This window comes from Macadamia integrifolia, chromosome 6 (assembly GCF_013358625.1).
Source record: "Macadamia integrifolia cultivar HAES 741 chromosome 6, SCU_Mint_v3, whole genome shotgun sequence".
In the NCBI taxonomy this organism is placed as follows: domain Eukaryota; kingdom Viridiplantae; phylum Streptophyta; class Magnoliopsida; order Proteales; family Proteaceae; genus Macadamia; species Macadamia integrifolia.
In genome coordinates this window covers 10,459,804-10,485,302 of record NC_056562.1, presented here as the reverse complement: position 1 = coordinate 10,485,302, position 25,499 = coordinate 10,459,804, and the positions used below count along the sequence as shown (strand labels likewise).

Below are 25,499 nucleotides of genomic sequence, written 5' to 3'. Positions count from 1 at the left end.
AGATTGTCTTCTAGAAGCTGGTCCTAGCTGGCTTGACCATACAGGAACCAGATTATTGCTGGTTCTGATTCTGGGCCTTCTTCCTCCTGCGATACTGGAGTCCAGTGAAGGGATCTGCATCAATGGTACTCATCGGGTTAAGGGGCTGTTGGGCATGCAATTCAGGATTCCCAATCTTAGAATAAAATTCAGGAGGCGATGTTTGACATGCAATCCAGGATTCACAATGCTAGAATAAAATCCAGGATATAGATTGTGTTTGGATGCATTGTACCATAGATTGCAATCCAAAACATTAGGATTGAGGATTTTTTGGCTGTTTTTTTATGGTTTTGTGATTTGTGCCCTCTCACTGAATCATTTTCTTTCTATTTAAAAATTTCAGGTATGTTGTAGGATATGATAAACAATGTAAATGCAACATTTTTCCTATATCTTCTGACATATTTTTTTCAATATTAAATTGGGAACGGAGCCAAGCCAACTGGAAAACATACTTGCACAGAATCATTGGCCTTGTCAGAAGAAAATCAGAGTGCACACACACACGCACACATACACACATGCACACATACACACTCGCACACACACACACACACGAGTTGAATAAAGGTACCTTTTCTATATGAGGTGGAGGTCTACCAAAATGTCCTCCAGGTGCAATTAAAGGAACTGCCATATTTTGGTCTAATATTAAAATTCAAATTGGGATTGAACCAAGAATCTCAATCTGAATCAGACCCCATGTTGCAATTTCAAATCCAAGATCCCAAGCAGACCCCATGTTGCAATCTCAAACCAATATCCCAAGCTGGCCCCATGTTGCATTCTCAAATCTGAGATCCCGAGTAGATCACATGTTGCAATCTCAAATCCGAGATCCCAATCCTGGGTTGGAGGCCGAATTAATGTAATTGGGCCCAAATAAAAATCTTGGTTAGGTTTACAATCATGTATTGCATATCAAATGATGTAACAGTATATATGAAACAGTTTGCGAACTACTTTTGCAAACCAATGATGATGAAGCATGGATACGATTATCACTTTGACAATTTAATGTATTTTCCAGATTTCTTTATTTTGCACTATATAGATATCTATGGGGCATTTCCTCTTTAATACTTACGTTAAAAGAAAAAAGTCTGTTTCCTGACTATCCTTTGTTTAGCTAATCTTTCATTTAATAATGTGTATGCAGGGTAGGCATATGGTGATTCCTTACGTGCCAATGTTGATACCACCCCAAAAGTGGAAAGGGTACGATAAGATGAAATGGATTATGTTGTTCTAGTCCCCCCCCCCCCCTCTCTCTCTCTCTTTTCTTTTACTTAAGATGTCCTTTTGATGGATTTTCTGTCTGGTTGAAAACTTTCATGCACTGTAACACATGAATGTTTAAGAAAGAAACTCTTTTTGTGAAGAACAGAAAAAGAAAGGGGTGGTTCCCGGCACAGCCCCCTGAAGGCTTTCTGACAGGGTGGATATAACTGCTACATAACTGTTTGGTTAGCACTCATGGGTCATTTTTCTGATCAATCTGACTTCTCCACATATTAATATAATGTTCTGAAAATCATTTGAAATCCATTTTGTTTTGGGACCGTTTAAAGAACAGGGACAGTTGATGGGCCAACAAATTTGACATGTGGCATATCCTAAAAGTTTCATTGGTATCCAATAACTAGAATGGTCACAATATCAGTCCGCATTGCAGAAAACAGGAACTGTGCTGAAGATGTTCTATAGTGTAGGTTGTCTATGCCTGAAACCCATGTATATGCAGCAAACAACTTTTGATATATGAAAGAAGGGTTTAGACGGCCTGTTGATAGGGTAAGCAGGTCAAACAGATGAATTTGACCTCACGGAGGGCTGTTTGGTCAATTTGACCATTTGATAGACAGAGGTCCCTCTTTATTGGCCACACGTCAATTTGCGTTCACATCAAACATGTCATCATTGTATGTTTGACTCCACATTTATCGTTGAGATAAAGTCAAAATAGCTAAAAAACGGGTTTTATTTTTCCAACATGGTGAAGTCCTTTTGGCTGAAATTTAACTCATGAGTTTTCTTTTTTTTAGGGGAGGGGGTGTTGAGCTCACCTGTTCAGGTTTATGTAACTCACTTCTTCAGTGGCCATGTGGCAGATGTGGTCCCGCTAAGCTTGGCTGGATTATCCATTCTGCCAATCCCCTTTTGAAGATATTTTTTTTTTAAATTAGAAAAATATATTTCAGCTGCACTCATCTATCTGAAATCCCGAATTTTATTTTAGAGCTTAATTCCAACTTACTCTCCAATTTTCTGCAGATATGACAAGGGTGGACATCTGTTCTTGCCATCATATGTGATGCGTACTCATGGAGCAAAGCAACAGCAATATGCAGTAAGGAATGTTCCAAGAAAGCAGATGCGGAAAGTATTCGAGGTCACAGTTCGTCTCTTGATCGTCTTTGCAAGCTATCTTGTGGCTATCAAATAATGCAAATTTGTTGTCTTTGATAATTGCTTAGTACTCTGATACTCTCTGCAAAAGAACACTAGCTTAGTACAAAAGCATCATGGTTAGAAACCTTTCTTATTGGAACCACTTTTTATGAAAGTTTAATGATGTCATTGTCGTTAAATTTAACAGATGAAGCAGGAACAACCTCATATTAATGAAGTGCTCATCCTTCTTGTATCTAAACATGACATATCTGTGAGAGAAACTTTAGATCTTCTTAGTCATGTCTTTCTATGAGAGAAAATTTAGATCGTCACTAGTCTTTAAATCATCTCTCTTTTGTCACTCACTCCCTGTTTTCTGTGATGACTCAACAAATGAAATGGAAATCTCATGCTCCCATTGGTTATGATATTTCTCAGTTCTTAATACTCGGGCTATCACTTCACTATAGATTCTATTATTTTGGAATCTGTCCTGGATTATTACCTTTTCCTAATAGGCACAAACTTACCTGTTTGGCTACCCAAAGTCAACCATATAGGGTGTGTTTTACTGTAGGTGTGAAAGGATTTTTTTTTAAAAGTATTTCTTAGACACTGGAAAGTAAATTTAACTTTTTAATGGGGCTCAGATATGAAACATACTCTTGTGAATAGAACTAGTCAGATGTTCTGGTCCCAGTTCTCCAAACTAGGACAGTTCTACCCGGAAGTTAGACCTCTTTGTCTCTGTAGGTTCCTTCTTCCTGATTAGTTCTATTCTTTAGTTGTAGTTTGTATTCTTCTTTGCCTTTATATTTTTGACTGTAGATAAATATATGAGGTTCTAGTTTTAGCCAAGCAATTTTGCAGAATAAGTTGATGTTATTGTTATGACATCATATCAGTTGCTGGATGCTTCTCCATCATTGCCTATCTGTAGATAAAGCTGACAGTACTGCTCTACAATATTTTTTTCTTCCCAGAAATCTGTCTTACAATGTGAAGCTAACTTGGGATTTTATTGTGGTCTACAACCAAGTATGTTCAGGCTCTAGATACACTTGGAAACACTAGATGGAGAGTGAATAAAAGAATACTTGACGTTGTAGAGAGCCTTTGGGATCAAGGTGGCAACATTGGAGGCCTGGTTGATCGTGGAGATGTGAGCACACCCCAAACTTGTAACCTTCAAGACTAATTCTCTCATCAAACAATTGTTTTTTTGGTCTCCACCTTTCAGCATAAAAAATCTAGTTCTGGTTTAGTAGACCATAAGAATGATGAAACTATGGCATTGGCATATCACTCATTCAGGAAAATAATTTTTTGTTGGCATCCAAAACTTCAATTTTTGTTATTTAGTGTATAATTCAAGGATTCATGGATCCAGTTACAGATTGAATCAGGATATGCTAAAGTTGATCCAATCCTGGTTTTTTGCTAGGATTGGCAATCCTGACTTGTTACTGCCAGGATCCAATCCCAATCTCTAAATTCTTGAGTTTGCCTGAACAATCTCCATCTGTTTTCTAGTTGTCCAAAATAATTAATTGCTTAATTATTTAGAGTCATCCATTTTAGTAAATTCTTGACCTAGGATATGTACTAGGTATGTACTATCCTTCAAGGTGCACCACCGCTAATGCTTTCGGTTGCTGGGCCCTTGCCTTAGGTTGCAACTTGGGCCGGGCTGGATTGTGCAATTGATAAATTTTGAATAGGGTTGAGCCTCAGGCCCACGCATTGTGTTTTAAATCTGAGCCTGAAGCGGGCCTGAGTTGCACCCCTAACTTGGCTGATGTTGATTTTCTTTTTCATTAAGCTGTTGGGTATACAGTTCACTGAATTCTTGATATCCTTTGCTTCTAGATTCCAATACCAGAAAAGCCAGACTCAGGGGATTTAACTGTAATCCAGAGGTGGAAATGGAGCATGAGAAAAGCAAAGAAGATTAACCGAGAGTTGCATGCACAACGATGTGATACCGAACTTAAGCTTTCTGTAAGATTTTTTGCTTTCAAAAATTACAAATGCATTTTTACCATTTTTTTTCCATCCCCTTTTTGCTGGGGATAGGAAACAAAATTAGTCATTTTTTGTTTGCTTTGAAGTGATGTTGAATGACTTGCAAGCAGGATTCAGCACACCAGTTATAAAAATAGACTCAAGTGGAGCTTAACAAGTCATTTAATATTAACAAATTAAAACAGTCAGAAAAATTAAAAAGCTAGAGCTTACTTTCAACTATTTCAAAAATAATATTCTTTATTCATTGTTTTGGGAAAACTTGTGATTCAACCAAATTATCTCAGTGCTGGTGAGTAGTGGTCTCGTTTCTTTTCCTCCTTGTTGAAGGGAAATGTATGGAAATAATGGTCTTATCATTCAAATTCTTTGGAGGACTTGGGTAAGTGATATACTGATATGTTTCAAAGACCTCAAAGATGCAAGGAAGGTTGGCAGATCTATAGTCCCACGACTATGACAAACCTAATTGAAAAATACAAGTAATTCTTTTGAATTCTAGAAACAGCTTTCCTGCGAAGCAGGGATAAGGCTGTGTACACTTGCCCTCCCAGACCTTGCAGCAGCAAGCGCCTTGTGCACGGGGTTGCTCTTTTTTTAGGTAAGTCTTTTGAATTGTAGTTGAAAGACTTGAAAATAAAGATTTTTCTTACAGATCAAGAAAAATGAAATGTTTGATTGGAAACCTTAAAACAGGAAAAAAAAACGTGGAGTTCCAACTAGGGAGTGTATTAGGAGGTCTGAATCTTCTCTGAACTGTGAAAATAACTAAGTTGTGCCATAAGGGGGCACTCTCCACACGGGACGGGGCCAAGCTCAGAATGTGTAGGTGACAGATCTATAGTTTTTAAGGCGGTAAGGCGACGGAGGCGTTTGAGGGTCTTTCGGAGCGCCTTAGCGATAAGGTGGGCATAAAGCGTCGCCTTAGCGATAAGGTGGGCATAAAGCGTCGCCTTATCGACTAAAGCGTTCCTATGTAATTTTTTTATAAAAACAATCTATTTGGCTCAAATCCTAGTTGGATCCTATTACTCATATGTTAAATAAATATTTAAGGTTTATATTCATACCGATGTAAGATATTCATTAAGAAAACAAATCAATAAAGTGAATAAACTAAGTTCATTTTCATCAATTATCAATCATCAATCATCAATCATATTAACATATAATATAAATACATAACTATGAAACAAAATTATAAATATAAAGAAAAGAAGACATAAAAAATACAAGTATTTATTATACATACCTCTATGATGCCAAAATGAGTGCCTAAGCCCTAAGGTCATCCACTATATTTCTACTCCTGTCAAAGAAGAATGAAGCTCACCGTTGCTGGAGCAAAATGGTCGCCTGGATTAGTGGTTCTTCCTTATTCTTTGATTCCTTCTCAAAGCCCTTTTCTTAAAACCCTTGACAAAATCCAAACCCTGTTTGTGAATCGTGTTTTTGTTTTGTTTGTTTTGATATTTTTGGTGGAGTAAAGCTGATCCCATACATCTCAAGTGTCAACAAAACCATACACCTACCAATAAAAAATCTATATTTGGAATCTTCATCAAGTAATTTTAAAATGTGTTAAAAAAAAAAAAAAAAAAAAAACCCATAAGGCGCCACTTCACATAAGGCGGAGCACTACCTTACCATCTCTAGACTGCATCAGCGTTAAGGCGCTGGTAAGGTGACGCCTTAAAAACTATGGACAGATTGGCCATACAAGAACTCCGGGATATACACCAGGGCAACTAATGAGCATACGACGGGGCCCAAGTCATTAGTGAGATTCCACTTTGTAAGAGCTAGAATTCTAACCATGTGTCAGGACCAACGAGACGAACAGATGAATCAGAATGGAGGTATATTTCATAATCTAGGTTGCCCGAAGATCAATTTCAGGCATAAAGAGGGCCGTGGCCAGTAGAGTTTTTCAGATTTTGAATGAACACTACAGAAAAGAATGGAATTAAGTTGTTGACTGGTGCTGTTTTGGGGTTGCTCCAAGATATCCTTACTTTTTCATTCACTTGGGAATGTATAGATTAAAATCAAGGAATAAAGATTAAGATGTTGACTGGTGCTGTTTTGGGGTTGCTCCAGGATATTCTTACTTTTTTATTCACTTAGGAATGTATAGATTAAAATCAAGGAATATAGTAAGCGTATAATGCGCGACTGGTTTGGTTTGGTTGGTTTGGTCCATATTTGAACTTTTGTGGTTCAAATTATAGTTCAATTGATTGGGTGACTATGCTTGAGCGGGGTGAAGCCATAGGAAACTCTGGTGGAGTCCCGTAGCGATACTGACGTGCAAATCGTTCGTCTGACTTGGGTATAGGGGTGAAAGACTAATCGAACCGTCTTGTAGTGGTGGGGTTTATGCTGATGCATTGAACCGCTATTCACAGATACCTCTGGCTCGAGTTGTGGGTTGCTTATCTAGATTTTAATGCGGAGTTGTGTGTGATTACATAGTTTTCAATGCGGAGATATGTGTTTGAGTTGTTACTTTCGTGCTTAGCGGGGCTATCAAGATTTTGTTATCTCATTCCTCTTTTTATGAAAGTAGGTTGGGTGATGACTTATCTTGGTGGTGGACGTAATGCATGTAAGACGCATTGGCTTGACTGATCTATATGGTACGTCAGGTAGACAGCCGGTACCTTATTATAGTCTGTCGTTATAAGTCTGTGGCTGATTTGTAGTTGTGCATCAGGTTGACAGCCGGCACTTATTATGATTAGCCATAACCCGTCAATCTTTTTGCATGGATCCTTGCGCTCGTCCTTGCTTGGTATCCCCATGTACCGACCCCATTAAATTGGGATAAGGTTTTGTTTGTTGTTGTATATGTATTTGATGATGGATTGAATTAGTTATTTGAAAGAGGTTATTCTCTCCCTCCCTCCCTCTCCCCTCCCCTCCCCTCCCCTCCTCTCCCCACCCCACGAACTTCTCTCTTCTCTTTCTCTTCCCTCAATGATTGTTCTTTTTCTTTTTATTCATTCTTGCACCACTATTGCTAACATATCTGAAACCCACTACCAGCAGATCATCTTCCATCGATTTGATCGGCATCATTATACAAGTGAACATCAGAGCTAAAACCTAAAGGTTTAATCAGAATTCTATAATCAAGAATACTCTCTGATTTCCACTGTTCAAGAACTGAATTGGAGAAATAAACTCAGAACTGTAACAAAAACAAAGCCCAAACAACTGTTATATAGCATATTTAGCAGAGTAATAGAATCACCAGATCAAGAATAATATAGGACTCATTGAAGAGAATGCAGAAGTTGTTCAAGAAAGAACTGAGCTACTCAGATGGTTGCCTTCCTTGGAGCTCGAGGGTTTTCTTCGACCACAAGCATAAGGCAAACATTCGCCTTAAATGTATAGAATTACCCTTCCATCTGTTTTGTTTACATCCATAAATATAGACCCCAGTACTAAAGATGATTGTGTCGGCGTCCTATCTGAATTTGATTTCCATTAATGTGTCATAATCAAATCAGACAGCTAATAGCTTTCTTTCTATCCCTAGGGCTGGAAGGATTTGCATTTATCCTAATTACAAAATTAACCCTATGCTTTTAAATCCTAGTTAATTCCACCATACAGCCCATGATAGTAGACATACTAAACTAATGAACCCTAAAACTGACTTTTCCAATAAAAATAACAGGAAATATCACTCCCCTCCCCTATACTTTGCCGTAATAGCACTTCCCCTAGGTATTTTGAAAAATATCACTCCCCCTCCCCAAAGTCTGAAAGATTCTATCACTCGTCCCAGTCTGTGAGAAAGAGCTGTTAAGTGATGATGTCATCCTTAGTTTCAATCAATAATACCCAAATTACCCTTATATGATGTGGAATACCAAGTTTGACCTCCTAAGAGTACTAATGGACTTGAGTTCACATTTCATCTTCTTCGTTTGGTTCGGATATTATGGAGTGGTCCTTCAACTCGCTATGGCAGCTCCATCCCTTTTAGACTCTGCATTTTCGATCTAGAATGGTCCTTTAATGCTCTTCACACCGACCGATGCTTCTATCTTCTTGCTCTCTAGTGCACCTTCTCCAGGAAGACATGGTTCCATGAATCTTCTATCTCGATTATCTCCGCAAGCTCGCCTTCGGGACAAATTTGGGAGGGGAGTGCTATTTTCAAAATACCTGGGGGGAAGTGCTATTACGGCAAAGTACAGGTGAGCAGAGTGATATTTCCTCTAAAAGTAAAATAAGATAAAATAAAAGGCCAAACTTAAATATAGCCCATCTAGTCATCTAGGAGGCCCATGACAAGATAACCTAAATAAAGAAGAAGAACTATACTAAACCTAGCTGTTTACTACCCACCGCCAGGTTTGGTTGCTCCTGTACCAATAATTTAGGCCTTATTTTAGTTAGTCAGTTGCCCAGCTTCTTGTTTTTGTAGGAAAATGGTAAATCAAATGACCTGAATAGGCCTAATCAAGTTGAAATGAGTAAGGATGAAGGTGAGAGAGAAGAGGAAGACAGGAGAAGATGAGAGAGAAAAGATAGAATGTGTGCAATCGTATGGGAGAGCTCTTCCCCCTATATTGGATTACAAAATATAATAGAGAAATTATATACACCTCCCTAGGGAGCTAAAAGGTAAAAAGGAAAATTACAATATAAGGCAACATGTCAATATACCAGTCCCTACAGTACCCTTGTTATATTAACACTCCCCCTCAAGTTGAAGAATAAATGTTATGCATTCCCAGCTTGCATAAAAGGGTACTGAACTGGTGAGACATGAGCCCTTTGGTGAAGATGTTTGCCAATTGATCACTTGTCTTCGCAAAAGGGGTGCAAATGTAGCCAGAGTCTATCTTCTCGTTGATGAAGTGCCGGTCTACTGTAATATGCTTTATTATGTTATGTTGCACCGGATTGTGAGCAATGCTTATAGTTGCTTTGTTATCACATTAGAGCCGTTTAGATCCTTTAGCGTTAAACCCCAACTCTTGGACCAACCATCTCAACCATAGGAGTTCACAAATTTCATGAGCCATTGCCCTAAATTCTACTTTTTCACTTGATCTAGCCAAAACAGATTGTTTTTTACTTCTCTATATGACCAAATTACCTCCCCACAAATGTGCAATAACCCGGTGTAGACCGTTTGTCTGAGATGGATCCGGCCCATTCAAAATCTGTGCAGCCTTCTATTATTCTGTGGTCATGCCTAGCATACAATAGTCCTTTCCTTGGGGTGGAATTCAGGTATTTGAGGTATACAAAATCCAAGTGCTCACACTTTGGTCATGCATTGACTGACTAACCACTCCCACTGCATAAGTGATGTTTGGGCGAGTCAATGATAGATAAATAAGCTTCCCCACTAGTCTCTGGTATTTCCCTGCATCAACAAGGGAAGGACCATAATCTTCTCCTGGCTTGTGATTCTGCTCAATAGGCGAATTTGTAGGTTTGCAACCCAACATCCTTATTTCTTTTAATAGATCTAACAGAAAATTTCTTTCGCATATGTTTATTCCCTTCTTAGACATTGACACTTCAATTCCCAAGAAATACTTAAAGTAACCAAGATCTTTGATTTCGAACTGTTTGCCCAAGTAGTTCTTCAGCATAGCTATCTCTGCCTCTTCATCTCCAATCACCAAATATCATCAACATAGACGATTAGAATTTTAATAGTACCATTACTTTGTCAGGTAAATAAAATGTGGTCAGCTTGACTTTGGGAATACCCAATCTTCAGGATAGCTTGCCTAAACCTCTTGAACCAAGCCTTTTGCGATTGTTTAAAACCATATAGTGCCTTCTTGAGGAGACACACCTTCCCTTTGGCTGAATGAAAATTGAAGCTAGGTGGAGGTTGCATGTACATTTCCTCTAGGTCGCGATGGAGGAAAGAATTCTTCACATCCAACTGATATGAGGGCCAATCACTATTAGTTGCCAATGATAAGAGGACCCTTATAGAATTGTGCTTAGCCACAAGACCAAATGTAATGCGGGGCCGGTGGGTCCTGATGACCAAACTCGGATGGCTGTGGGCCCACTTGGGAATTTAAGCAACTCAAGCCTAAGATTAAGTGGTAAAACAGTAAATTGATTGATGTTTGCAGCTGAGTGGCAGCCCAGTAATTAGATTGAAGTTTATAAGGGTGGAATGGCACTTTTGTAAATAACTAGAAATTCTTAATGTTTAAATGGGTCGGTTGAGAAGTGTGGGCACATGTGGGAATTTCATTTATTATTCAGGGTAAGAATTGAAAATAAAGGTAATTAAAGGACAAAGAAGTTTAAAGGGGTTTTGATTTATTTGCTAGGGGTAAACTAGGAAGGGGCGAGACTCAAAGGCAGGCTGTAATAAAGAGGATAAAGAGGGTCATTAATATGGGAAACTATAAGAATGAAAGAAAGATGGGATCGTATGGTGAGAGGGTAATATGGGAATGGGACTTAAAGTAAAGGATAGAAGAGAATATAAGGAGAAGGGAAAGGTAGCCTTGGAAAACACTAATATGACTTCAACACAAAAGGACAAAAGATATAAAGATAGGGCAATGACTAATAGAGGAAAAGAGACTTGAGGTCTTCTTCTTCTTCCTTGAGACTGAATAGTGGTGGAAAACCAGATCTGCTCAATTCGATCCAGCAGATGAACCCATTAGCCCAACTTCTCAAGATTTTCAGATTTGAACTCCCAACCCTTTGTACTCTGAAATCCACACAAGGATCACTGGTAGTAGCAATCAAGAAAAGTGAGTAAGACCCCTGAAACAAGACCTTACGAAAGTCTTAGAACATCTTAGTTGCAGGTCAATGTTTTCCATGTTTGGTGCAGTATGAAAAACATGAAAGGGTTCTGGTTGCCTAGGAGAGGACTTCCTTCACTCAAAATCTCAGCCCAAACAGATCGAGGGAGAGGCAGGTCAACCCACCTGATTAGGGCAGCAGCTGTCGCCCAGAAACAGAGTACAGGTAACAGTAGCTCAAGAATTAAGGACAGGTTGAGTTACAGGGTTCTGGTAGTGAACCAGAGGTAGTTGCAGACCTAGCAGGGATTTAATCTTCCATTCTTGTGGTAAGATCGACAATAGGTTCCAAGGCTCTTGGGTTTCAGTAGCCCTTTGGTCAGAAACAGCCACCGGAAACCTTGGAAAGAAAAGATAACAGATTACTAAGGCGAGAGGAGAGAGGCTGCAATGCTGTCCAGAACCGAGATTGGAAGAGAACCAGGAAAGTAGAAGAAAGAGAGTGGCGGCTAGAAGAAGGGGGGGGGTGGGAACTCTCGCAGAGAAGAAAGAGGGAGAGGGGAAGTGAATAAGAGAGAGGGGGGGAGATCGGACAGCCACGCAGGCTTTGGCCACAAGTCATTCAGTTCATTACTCATTCAATATCCCCATAACTTGGGTTACATGCTTAATTTATACTAAACTAAAATTAAAGCTTCCTAATTAAAGTCTAAGACTAAAATAAAAATAAAATCTCCTAAAACCTAGACTAGTAGAATTAGAAACAAAGCAGGACTCAAATTTGGAACTTCTTACCTATCTGGAAACTGCGCAAAAATAAAAGATTACAAATTTACCTAAATAAAATAAAATTCTAAAAGATTCTAATAGCCTTGAACCCAAATCAGTAACTTGATCCCAAATTGGATCTGGTTCTTGGTCCGGGCTTTGGAGTGGGTTTAGGTCAATCCATTGAAGCGTTGCTACATCAAAATGTCTCCTGATAGTCTATCCCATATGCCTGACTGTACCCTTTGGCCGTCAACCTTTCCTTGTACCTCCCAATAACACCATCTTATCAGTACCTGATCGTGTAGACCCACCTGCATCCAATTGGAACTCTCCCTCTAGGAAGATCAATCAGTAGGAAATATGCAGTTGTGAGGTCAGTATGGGCTGCTGGGACTAGTTTGGCCGAAGGCCTTAGAAAAAAAAAATAGAAAATGAAAAAAAAAAGAAAGTGCATCATAGGAAACAAATTGGGTTATAGGATTAGTGCAGCTCTCTTTCCCTTTTTAATAGCAATAGAAAGGTCTAATTTAGATGAAGGATAAGGGATGTTACCTGACTGTGGAAGGTGGATCTCAGGAGGTGGATCCAAATAGGTCTCTTGGAAATTCTTCTTTCCCTTCCTTTTGTACATAAGTAACTCCTTCTCATTACCTGAACCACCACTTGAATGATAACCAAAATCAACAATATCCACCTCTTTGTGTTTCCCAATGTCAAGTATAAAAGGAGGAATAGGCAAGGGTGAAAGAAATGGAATGACATTAGCAACTTTTCACTCCCATTAGTCTCCCCCTGAACAGGATGCTAATGAGAAACAAAGAAAGGCACAGACTCAAGGAAGATGATATCTTTGGAGAGAAGCCACCTCTAGGAAGAAGGATGGTAGCGCTTGTAACCTTTGGCAGGGGAAGGGTACCCAAGAAAAAGGCATTTGAGAGCCTTGGGGTCAAGTTTAGTCTGAGAAGATTTATTAATATGAACATAACAAACATACCCAAAGACCTTGGGGGTAAGAGAGAAAGGTGAAACTTGAGGAGACAAGGTTTCCAAAGGAGTTTTGGAGCCAAGAAGTTATGTAGGTTTGCACTTGATTAAAAAGGCAGCAGTAAGAAGAGCATCAAACAAAAAAGTTTTAGGAACATGCATGCCAAATAGAAGACTCCTATTGACTTCCAATAAGTGGTGATTTTTCCTCGTAGCTTCCCCATTCTATTGGGTTGTGTCAACTCAAATTAGCTGATGGATAGTGCCATTGTCAGTAAAAAATGTCTTGAAGGCCACCATACATGTACTTCCCCCTCTATCAGAACAAACAATTTTAATTTTGGTGTCAAACTGAGTATGGATCATCTGATAAAATTTTTTGAAGGCATTATAACATTACTCTTATGCTTATTTAAAACAGTCCAAGTGCTACGAGAAAAATCAACAACAAATCAAACTAAGTAGAGATAGCCAAAGATGTAGGAGAGGGTCCCCAAACATCAGTAGATAGAGCCCTTTCTCCTCACGACCAGAACCAATAATCTTTTTCATCACCAAATCTTGAAAGAGACAATGAGAAGGGAAAATTTAAAGATTTAATTAAGTGATTGACAGATTAAAAATTAATGAAAAATTAGGGACATTAAGAACAGAGTCTAAGGAAATGGAAGTAACAGGAATACGACCCTTACTAGAAACGGAGGAAAGGGAGCCACCAGCCACCTGACCTTATCCCTACCCGAACAAATGGAGTAGGAACCATAATAGTGAGACGTACCAATCATGTGGTTAGTGGCACTAGAATCAATAACCCCATATGGAGATGTAGAAGAGGCACATGCGGAGGCTTGCAAAGCTGAAGTTGAGGATTCTGACACTGTGGGAGAAGAAGATGAACTACCGAGCTATGGCATGACTCTGTGAAATGCTGCAATATCCTCCCTTGTAAGGGAGGTTTCCTCTATTTGGATGCTAGGTGGGTACCCCATAGTATCAGTCTTTGTCTGCATAGAGTGCGCTCTAGGTCCCCCTCCGTGGCGACCACGCATACCAGTAGAACAATCACGTGTACTAGGAGGGCGGCCATGAAAGTACCCATCACCTTTCTTTAGTGTGCCTAGGTTTCCCACAGTGATCACATTTGAACCTATCTCTGTCATCTCTATGAGGTGGCCCTTGGCCTCTGCCACCACCACTCCAATCTCTCTGGGTGCTAGAAGAAAGAGCAGACTGCTTAAAGGAGGATACATGTTCCATGGCTAGTCTTCGAGTCTTTGCAAGTAGCTACACACCTCATCTATGGATGGAAGAGGGGACCGGTCCAAGATTTGTATCCGGATTGGTTCATACTCTGGATTCAAACAACTAAGTAGAATAAGAACATGTTCCTTTTCAAGAGTTTGGTAAACCTTAGCTTCATCTTCTGGGTTGGATAGCTACAGGTCCCTATATTGATCATATTCTTCCCAAAGGCCAATGACAGTATCATAATACTCAGAAATGGTCCAATCTACCTGTTTTATACTAATGACTTTTTGGAGAAGCTGATACACGTTAGCCGTGTCACCTACTCGGTCAAAGGTCTTAGAAACATTGTCCAAAATATACTTGGTTGTCTCCTTTCTTATAAACCTTTTGCAGATCTCAGACTTCATCAAAAAAATCAACCAAGCCATCGCGGTTGAGTTTTCAGTATCCCATTTCTAATGTGGGATCACTGATAAGAGGAGCCTTGATGGTACTAGTAGTGGATCCTAACTTCCTCCGACTTCGCAAGGATAGCTCCACAAAATGTGACCAATCCAAGTAGTTGGTGTTGTCCAACTTCACAATGGATATCTAAGTATTGGGATTTTGAAATGTAACCTGAGTGGGAGTGGCACCACTTGAACCATTAGCCAAAGCTTCCATAGATCTACTAACCTCTGACATGATGTATGAAAACACTTAAGAAAATGTTGGATATCCAAACCAAATGGGGAGTACTCTCTACCGAAATCACGTACTCATTTTTAGGTAAAACATCATCCCTGAGATATCTTACCAACATCCATCAGCCAAACAACATCACACAAACACTTTGGGTAAGAAAAAGATGGAACAAGAGCAATCTAGTGGGATATTTCTGCATAGCCTACCCTCAGTTCTCTGTGCTGGTGAATAGTAGCCTAACGGGATATTTCTCCTTTTCAATGGGAATCAACAGGGATGCCCCCTCTCTCCTGACATCTTATGCTTAGCTATGGATGTTCTCTCCAGAAGTCTACAAGTGGCCACGGATCAGAACCTCATTTCCGCCATCCCTAAGTGTAAAGCTATGAAGCCTACCCACCTCGCTTTTGCTGATGACTTGATGATATTCTCTAAAGTGGATCCTTCCTCTCTTCAGAGCATCATGATTTGCTTAAACCGGTTTGCAGCCTTGTCTGGTCTTCATATCAATCAGGCTAAGTCCCTCTTATTCTTAGCTGGGATTTCTGACTTGGACAAAGCATCTCTGCTTCTTCAAACTGGTTTTACCTTGGGGCAACTTCCGGTGAAGTATCTTGGTCTCCCTCTTATTTCGGCTAGGCTCACCGCTCATCAATGTTCTCTTATGCTTGACCTCATCAGGAAGCAGCTTCAACTCTAGAAATGGAAGCTACTGTCCTTTGCTGGCCGGCTTGAGGTCATCAGATCTGTGTTGCGAGCTTCCTAGTCTGGTATATATGGCCTCCCGGAATCTATCATCTCCAAGCTTGAATCCATTTTTACAGCCTTCCTATGGAAAGGAAGTAAGTGCTCTAGATTTCTCTGTCCCATCAGTTGGGTTGCTATTTGTCTCCCCAAATTTGAAGGAGGCTTAGGGTTGAGAAGGATCAAGGATGTCAATCTTGCAGATATTATCAAGCTGGCTTAGAAAATTGTTTCTAAAAAGCAGAGTATATGGGTCGATTGGGTATATTCGAGCCTTCTTGAGTCAGACTCCTTTTGGACAGCCAAAATTCTTGTTGATGCTTCTTGTGTTTGGAGAAAGATCATGGATACTCGACACTCTGTCTCTTCAGCCATCTCTTCCCAAATTAGAGATGGAACCAGCACTCTTCTTTGGCTTGACCCTTGGCACCCCAAAGGCATTCTCTATCACACTATTAGTGCCAGCAGTATATATAACTTGGGTTTATCCAAGTTCGCTCTAGTGTCAGATATCATCTCTTCGGGCAGCTGTTCCCCCCCTCCCCCCGAGTCAATCCATGCCCCAGCTTGATGATATTTGGAACTCCTTGCCTCCAATCCAGACATCTTAAAGGCAAAGGCAAGATACTATTCTTTGGTTGCCGGCTGCTTCTAAGCTCTTCTCTTCCAAGGCTGCTTTGGATTTTGTCAGGATGCATAGACCAGCCTCTCCTTGGCATAGACTCATATGGTTCCGAGACCACATCCCCCGTTAGGGCTTCATGGTTTGGAGAGCCTTCACCGGCTCTCTGCCTACGAAATCTATGCTCATCCATAGAGGCATCCCGACAGACCCTATGTGTATCCTTTGTGGTAATGAGTCGGAAGATATTGAGCACCTTTTCTTCGCCTGCCCTGTCTCCAACTCCATATGGAAAGGTGTCCTCTCCAATTGCTGGCCAACAAACAGAAGAATCCTTCCTCTCCATAGGGAATGAATTTGGATGGATATGACTTTCCAGGGAAAAAAAATCTGTGACCTTGTGGGAAAACTCGCCTTCTGCACAGCCATCAATCGGATTTTGATGGAGAGAAACCATAGGAAATGTCCAATCCTCGCTCTTTAGATAAGATTTGGAGTTCCATCTCCTTTGGTGTCAAGGGAAAAATCTCAATGATCTCTACTTTATGTAACCCCACCCCTAGGAATTGTCATGTTGTAAACTCCTGGGAGCTACCTAGCTCCATCATCAGGAATGCCCCTCATCTCTGAGCTTTGTATTCTCGTCTCCCCCCCCCCCCTTTCTTTTCATGGGGTTGAATGTTCTTTCTCTTGGTAATGAATTTTTTATTCACCAAAAAATGAAAAAAAGCAATCTGGTGGTACTTGGTACGCTGCGGAAGAGTAAGTTGTGCACCAACAACTTGATCTTTCAGAAAATGAGGCTATGAGGGGAAGGAGAGGAACCCCCTAGGTGGCTCCAACAAGCCTGGCCTCACTTGTAACCAAGGCCAGATGAGAGAAAAAAGAGGGGAGCAAGGTACTGCTGGCAGTACCTGCTCTGTTCTTTTTTTGGCATTAATCCATGTTCACAGCCAGCAACCTCTTCCAAATGAGTCTTCTAGTCAATGATGGAACTCCATTAGGGCTGCATGGTATTGTTTCTATTGGATCCCCTTACTCTTCTAGGGTTCCAAGAGAGAGACAAAGAACCAGGGAGAACTGCTGGTCGACTCTCAAACCTCCAAAGCTTTGATACCAAGTTGAAATGAGCAAGGATCAAGGTAAGAGAAAAGAGGAAATAAGGGGAGAGACGAGAGGAAGAGAGGAGAAGATGAGAGAAAGAGGAGAGAAATAAGGAGCTCTTCCCACCTTTGTTGGATTACAAAATATAATAGAAGAATTACATACACCTCCTAGGGAGGTAAAATGGAAAATTTCAATATAAGACAACATTTCAATAAACGAGTCCCTAAAGTACCCTTAACTCTAACAAACCAGGAGTTTCCTTTCGCAGATTCCAATTTAGTGTTGAAGTGGTGTGGTTTACCATATTGTTTTTGTTTTTTCTTTTCTACCATCAATATTTCTGAAAAGGTTCATCTTGAAACAGGTGGCCCGGAAAATGAAAGACGAAGATGGCTTTTATTATCCTCATAATCTAGACTTTCGAGGTCGTGCGTATCCCATGCATTCACATTTGAATCATCTGAGTTCTGATCTCTGTCGTGGAGTTCTTGAGTTTGCAGAAGGACGGCCACTGGGGAAATCTGGGTTGCACTGGCTTAAGATACATCTGGGAAATCTGTATGGTGGTGGCGTTGAAAAGCTTTCTTGTGATGGACGTGTAACGTTTGTGGAGAATCATTTGGATGATATCTTTGATTCGGCAGAGGAACCTGTTGGTGGGAATCGCTGGTGGCTAAATGCTGAAGACCCTTTCCAGTGCTTAGCTGCCTGTATTAATTTGTCAGAGGCCTTGAAAACCTGGTCACCACATACTGTCATCTCCCACCTGCCTATTCACCAAGTAAGTGATTCATCAAAGATAGTAGGATCCCCTCCACTCCCCCCCCGCCCCCCCAGAAAAAAAGAAAAGAAAAAGAAAAAAAAGGGCCTATTATAGGGAAAGTCATTCGAAGGAGGCTTTCATTCTTCCTTGTGTCTGTGTGTGTGTTTTCTTTTTTTTTTGGGGGGGGGGGGGGAAGTTTCATTATTCCCTTGTAAACTAGTTTTGGTACTTATTGTAACATTTTTTGTCCCTTATCCTTACAGTGATAGGGACACAGAAGATTCAAACTTTCCCATAATGTCTCTTATAAGTCAAGAAAAAACACCTACTTCACTGTAGCTTTGGTTCTTTGGTAGATCACTAGTTCAACTATTGATTAAATGAGGTTCCTTCTCAAAATTCTAGTTAAAAAAGTCAGAACCTCTAAATCCGACCTCTCTTTAATCATCTAATGTAAATAAACTTCTATTGGAACTTCCTAAAAGCTATTATGGACCTAAATCCAAACTAACCAATTTCTCATAATGCTAAAATTTGTTTTTTCTATGAAAATTAAATCAATAATTGACTGCACAAATAGTAAATTTTTGTTTGGTGGTGGTAAAGAAAGCATGAGTGAAGGAATTTGCAATTTTCCATAAATAATAAAACAGAGGTTACTTTGATTTTGGACAAGTGAAGAAATTATAATGATATAACTAAGAAAGGTAACCCTCGTAACAGTGTAGATTGACCTAAAAAGGAAAAACAAAATGAAGAAGCTACTCAGCCAGAGTAAGCTGGCTTCTCTTGGTTGTCAAAAGCACAGCTACTTATTTCATGCCATATACTCTAACAGACAGCCGTTGGGAACAGACCCTCACTTCAACCTCTAGTCCCAAGGTATACAGGAATCCAAGTAGATAGGATACCTTGGAAACCCTGTGACTTTTTCCAGTGCAGGTTCAGGTCACCAAGTAGCTTGCCCAATGCAATGGTCTGGTTCAGCTTCTTGTGAGATAAAAAATATGCATACATTTGGTAGGAAGACACTCTTGAGATTGATGATCTATCATCACAATGCTATCCCTATCACTAAGAGCATTTTATAAAATATTACCTAGTTGGTCAATGATTTGGTACCAGTTGACATGATGTTGAGAAGCTCAGCTCAACCATCTACTATTTGAGGTGGTATGTATGCGAAATGACTTGTCAATCAACTACTTAAGGGCTAATTGAGATTTTACTACAGTGGTTTGCCATTCAAGGTTTAAGATGTCAATCACACCTCAGGTTTCGGTGGCCATATGGGCCTTTTAGCCCCTGAAACGTCTCATTTACCCTATTTTAGGCCTTCTAAACACAGTGGAAACCTCGGTTTTTTTTTTTTTTTAAATCAAATCTAAATAGTATTTTGACTTTGGACCGTATGTAGGCAGTCTTCGGACACTTTCACCCTAGGCTATTCCACAATAAAAACAAACAACTATTTAGTATTTTCCATATTTATATGAAAAAAATGGTTTTGAGAAGTTTTTTTACCTAAAACTTTTCTTGAGAAGAAAAGGATCTCCGAAGGTTTATGATGAAGTGATGATCTCAATCTCCAAGTGTTGAAGTTGTTAATCTACACTATATAGGAGAGATTTGGCAAAAAAACCCACCAAAAGGCAAAAACTCACTTTTTTTTCACAACGGGGCGAGATAGGGGGGAGATGTCGAGTTGGGTCAAGTTGAGGGTCGAAATTATGTAGATACCCCATGTGACTTGGCCTTAAGTCAAGTCAAGTCGAGACTGAGATATTTACCGAGATCTCGAGATCTCGACTGAGATATTGTACATTTGATATATCGCCTGTCTTCTTGAATCACCAAGCCAAGAAAAGGAGTTAATAGAGAGATCTCAGCCTGAGATCTTGAACTATGGTGCTGTTCACCTTTTCTTTACTCATGGTTTGAGCTGAAATTGTGTGAGGTTTAGAGCTATGGTAGAGCTGACCTTGCATCTTTTTCATTTTTAGCTCTTGTTGTACAGACTGCTGAGTATGTACACTTCCTCTTGTTTCTCTCAACCAAATAAAGCTGTTGCTCTATTTATGAAAAATTATTCACAAAAGTGAAATTATTTGAGCATATATATGGTGGATTACAGTTCTCTTTATGAACTACATACAAACCTAAATTTTCATACCTTATTAAGTGTTACTAACAGTAGTCCGACCTACTGGGGATTGTAAGACAAGGTCGATACAGTTAAATGATCACTAGATTTTTTTTTTCCTGTTTTGTATGATACATGTCCCTGAATGTCCAGAAATATAGAATGGATTGGTTCTTAGGCCTTAACAGTCAAGTTTGGTCATTTCTTAACCATGATGATCATTGAATGCTTTCTTGAGTCCACTTTGTGTTCATCGTGTATGCCACTACACAGTTTCTAAACTGTGCTTGTGGGTCTCTTCACGTTTGATGCCTGAAACTTTACTTTGTGTTTCATTTTGTCTCTAATGAGGTATCATTTCATAGAACTTTTTCCCGATGACGCATTTGGATATTCTTTTTCTAATGGGTTATGCTTCATGCACATGTGTTTTCTTCATTATGCTGCCCTGCTCTTTTCCTTTAGAATTTGAGACTTCTACTTTTCATCTTATATGTGATCTTTGCTAGAGTGGATTGCCGGGTTATATTGACTGGCTTGTTCTGTCATAGGATGGTTCATGTAACGGTTTGCAGCACTATGCAGCTCTAGGAAGAGATAGTGTAAGTTGAATGGTCACTCTTTTGTTTTCCTGTCATTTTTTTTTTTAAGTTGTTGTTGGCACCATTGGAGGCAGCGATTCCATTTCTGTATTCATCTATTGTTATGCATATTAAGGATAGAAAGTATAAGGATGAGCTTATTCACATTTTCAGCATTTGACTGCATCTAATGCAGTCCCGGGTCACAAAACCCTGCTTTGGGATCTCTATGTGCCGACAAAAACAATAAATATCTAAGTAATGGTCGAGTGACAGTACTGTAAATAAATGGAAATTCAGAATCTCCTTTTGGTAAGTAACCGAATAAAGGACTCAAAGATAATTAAATTAAAGGGAGAGGCCTTTTTGGAATTCAAATATGATTAGGGATAACTTGAAAGAGTAGTTTGAAAATGAGGGGCTTTAGTGTAGAAAACAAAATAGGGTTCGGATATTAATTCGAAGGAGACCCTCTTCTTCAACCTTGTGAATACAAAACTGGTTTTTTGCGATAAAACAGTTGCTGTAACGATTGAAAGAACTCCTTTGTCTGAACCCCAATTAACCTGAAATTCCTGTTTGCAAGATCTAACTAGATATTTGTATTCAGCCCCCTATATACCTTAATAGCCATTGTTGATCACTCTCCTGAAGCCTGCATCTAGAAGACAACTTGTGACACTCCATAGCGTAGGTGGCCACATCCTTACTGCCTTGATGAAATTTGACCATCTTGTAGAAGAGAGCACCTTTTCGTAGTTAAGGAAGATCAAATTTCTTGTTCAATATCTGCTTTTCCAATTTGTGACTGGTTTAAGTCGCCTAATAAGTACCATAACACATCATCCCAATACAACAAACATGCATACACAACGACTTTGGTGAGGATAAGATTGCATTTCTTGTTATTTAGAAAGGACTTGCAGGTGAAAATTCTCTCAACGGAAGTTAAGTAGTTGAGAAAATCCCTTGGGCCCCTTCTCACCGTCAAACTCTGGAACCTCGACGTTGATGATCTCTTATCTGAAAACCGTCATGTGATATCGTGGGGAATAACTGGCTTGGTTGCTGTCTTGGAGCCATATCTGTAATAATCTGTAGAGTTCCCAATTGTGGGATGGGGAAAGACCACCCTACATCATCTTGCCTATCAAATCTCCTCACGAAGGCAAGAATCTCAGTGAAGATCTTGTGAGTTTGTTCCCGTAATCCCTTGTACAGCTTGTCGAGCTTGGGGTTGGTGATGTAAGAGGGTCCTATCATGGTTAGAATATTGCAAGAATTTTGGCTCTGCAACTAATGAATGCAAACTCGGGTCACAAAACCCTGTTTTGGGATCGTTGCAAGTAATGGTTGAGTGGCAATATCATAAATAAATGGAAGTTCAGAATTTCCTCTTAGCAAGCAACAGTAACAATAAAAGTAACAGAATAAAGGACTCAGTGATAATTAAATCAAAGGGAGAGGCCTTTTCTGGAATTCAAATAAGACTAGGGATAGGAAAGCTTGAAAGAATATTTTGAAAATGAGTGGCTTTAGTGTAATTACCAATTACAGAAATAGGGTTAGAATATTAATTTGAAGGAGACCCTCTTCTTCAACCATGCCATGCAAACACTGGTTTTGTAATTTACCAGTGGCTGGAGGGATCGAAAAACCTCCTTCATCTGCACCACCCAATTGACCTGAATTTCTGGGGTTTAGTTCCCAACCTGAACCCCTCTTGAGTGCAACTAGTGGTTGCCTAAAACAGCGGGTAAAAGGAAGATAATTAACTTTCAAATCAAACCTGGCATAAGATTTGGAACCAATGGTAACTCTTGGCTTCAATCTTATGATAGGAGCAGATTTGGGGGTTGAGATCTGGGGTGTTAGATCGCCGTAGGGTAGTGATATTAACCCCTAAGTCTGAAGAAGAAAGGGCTTAGGAGAAAGGAAATGAAGCCAAATTAGAGAGGCTGTGGTACCATTAGTGCAGATCCTAGATTAGCTAGGGTGACTGAATAGCAGCAAAACAGAGGAGAAAGAAAAGGAAGAATGGAAGCAGAAATAGATTAGGAAAAGGAAGAGTTTCAAGAAAGAAAATTGCACCTGAGGGGCTCTAGGTCAAACCAGGGAAAGATAGAGAAAAGAGCAAAGAAAGAACAACGTTGCGCATACCCACAACCTTGAGGTAAACTCCTTCAAATTTTCATTCAATATTCAACCTGTATAGTTGTTGGTTACATGCAAGTATATAAAGAGAAAAGGATTCCTAATCGTATCTTGAAACTGGAAACAAATTTGATTCAAACACCAGCTCTATCCTATGACGAAATTACAAAAGCAACCCGTAATTAACCCTAGGGAACCAAGCAACTGCATCAGTATCAGTTCCCCTCCCTCCAAAAGAGGCGCGTTGCTGTATCATTTGTTAGAAGCCTTTTAGTATTTTCTAATTGCTATTATTTAGGGATGGAATTATTTGCATATTCTTATTTACCATCCATCTTTCCCAGGTAACTGTTCTTTAATATATATTTGATTTCTTGTTGAGTTACTTCTTAATTTGTATATTCCTATTTGTAGTATTTCAATATTTTCTTGTGGGTGGTGGGTTTGTATCTCAGTTGGAAGCGGCTGCAGTAAATTTAATTGCTCGGGAGAAGCCTGCTGATGTTTACTCAGAAATAGCTGCTAGGTAAGATGATTTTCATGACGGAGAATCTTTGTGAAGTAAGTATATATCCTGTCTATGATATGAGGTACCATGTTATGTACCATATAGCTGTCTCTATGCACCATCATACATGAAATAAAAAAAAGAGAAATTCCAAGTGACCCACCATTTGTGTTTCCTCGCAAGAGCAATCCTGATGCGATTCCTTGTCAGATTTAATTTGAAATGTGAAGTTATCCAATCTGAAGTGAGGCCTGTGCTTTTTTTGGGTTTTGTTATCAACCTCCCTACTAATAGAATAGACTTTTAGCTATATGCTACCTTGGTAAGCAATGATCTTCCCTCGTCCAAAGAAGAAAACAAGTCTGCTGATGTTATACATTTTTCTTTGATAAAATGATTTATTCTTCTCGTATATCCCATTGTATGAAGAAATCCCCTGAAGGTAGTCTGTTGTTCAATCTGAAGGGTTTTTAACATTATGAAAATGGACTCTCAGAAAGACCCTGCAAATAACCGAACTGCTTTATTAGCCAAGGTCTTGATTGATCAGGTCAGTTTTCTTCCGCAGTGTTGAATTTCAGTGCTTCATTCTGAAATGAGAAAGTTAATGGGAGAATGCATGACATAACTGCTTTCAGAATTTAACTGATGGTTTCAGTGTTTGTTAGCTTTCAGGTGGATCGGAAATTGGTGAAACAAACGGTGATGACATCCGTATATGGTGTTACTTATATTGGAGCACGCGAGCAGATTAAGAAAAGGCTGCAGGAGAAGGGCCATATTGCTGATGATAGACTGCTGTTCAGTGCATCTTGCTATGCTGCTAAAGTAGGTAACCTGCAATCTAAAATCAAGGATTAAGTTATTGACCAACGTTGGAAACATATCAGCATCTTGTTTTATTTATTATTTGATATGTTAACATATCAAATATTGAGACCTCTGCAGCCCCTCAGTGGCAGGATCCTCATGCACTGGGTACACCCTTTTAACGTATCTTGTAAAGCAGTTTGACACAACTCAGGAAGCCTCATGCCAATTATTTGGGGTTGGCCACAATTCCTCATGAGTTCTCTATTCTGCTCTATCTAAGACCATATCTTCTGTTAACCCATAAGTTTTCACTGCACCACTTCAACCGTGGTCATTTTCAGTCTTCCTCTTGTCCTTTCGGAACATCCTGTCCATATGACTCCTGCTGGTGCATTTATGTTGTGTTTGGTGTGCCTTGGAATATATTCTGGGTCTATCGTGCTTCTGAAGTGGGAACATAGAGAAGAATGGGTTTCAGAATCCATTCTAGACCCAGAATCTATTCCGAGATTGTCTTCCAAGCACAGCCTTAGTTTTTGTTGGCATATTGGGGATACAAGAGATGAAAATTGTTTCTAATTTGTTTGAGGTAGTCTAAAAATGTACACATTTATAGCGATCTCCCACTTGGAAAGACACATCTGAACTTCTTTGGTAAATCTAGAAAAGGAGAATTTGGGAAAAATAGAATAAACAGGGTTGTGAGAGCTAGAAAAAAATTATAGACATTTAACACAGCAATAAGGTCTCACGATAAGCTCTGAGAAAGCCGTTTGTGGAGATGGCCATGTTCAATGGAGGCCCGGGGATGCACGAGTTAGGAGTGTTCTGATTCAGATTAAAGGAGCTAAAAGACCTAGGCGCAGGCCTAAAATGACCATAGGAGGAAAGACATTCATTGTTCAGGTCTTGTCCCAAGTATGACCTCTAATAGATCTGATTGGAGGAAGAATCCATGTAGCCGACCCCATTTAAGTGTGATTTACTGTTTTGTTATATTGGGTGGGCCTATGGTGCAATGGTTAAGTTGCATAATTGCAACATGTTGGTCATAGGTTCGAAACTTGGAAACAGTCTCTCCTGCAAAGTAGGGGTAAGGGTGCGTACTCCCCCTCTTAGACCCCGTAGTAGCGGGAGGCTAATGCATTGGTTTGC

General features: G+C 39.7%; 1 protein-coding gene across 5 annotated transcripts in view; it reads left to right on the top strand.

Annotated features, from left to right (window-relative positions):
* The window catches only part of LOC122080937 (DNA-directed RNA polymerase 3, chloroplastic-like), a 54,855-nt gene that overhangs the window by 4,804 nt on the left and 24,552 nt on the right, over positions 1-25,499 (top strand). For 3 of the 5 annotated variants that reach the window (XM_042647835.1, XM_042647834.1, XM_042647833.1), the window contains exons 5-13: positions 1,202-1,260; positions 2,317-2,434; positions 3,485-3,598; positions 4,306-4,437; positions 17,747-18,163; positions 20,840-20,890; positions 23,479-23,549; positions 23,997-24,081; positions 24,207-24,359. In XM_042647835.1, the coding sequence (XP_042503769.1) occupies positions 1,202-1,260; positions 2,317-2,434; positions 3,485-3,598; positions 4,306-4,437; positions 17,747-18,163; positions 20,840-20,890; positions 23,479-23,549; positions 23,997-24,081; positions 24,207-24,359 (1,200 nt within the window). Of the gene's footprint in view, positions 1-1,201; positions 1,261-2,316; positions 2,435-3,484; positions 3,599-4,305; positions 4,438-17,746; positions 18,164-20,839; positions 20,891-23,478; positions 23,550-23,996; positions 24,082-24,206; positions 24,364-25,499 lie in introns of all 5 variants that reach the window. The other 2 variants (XR_006140961.1, XM_042647836.1) reach the window with 2 other exon arrangements.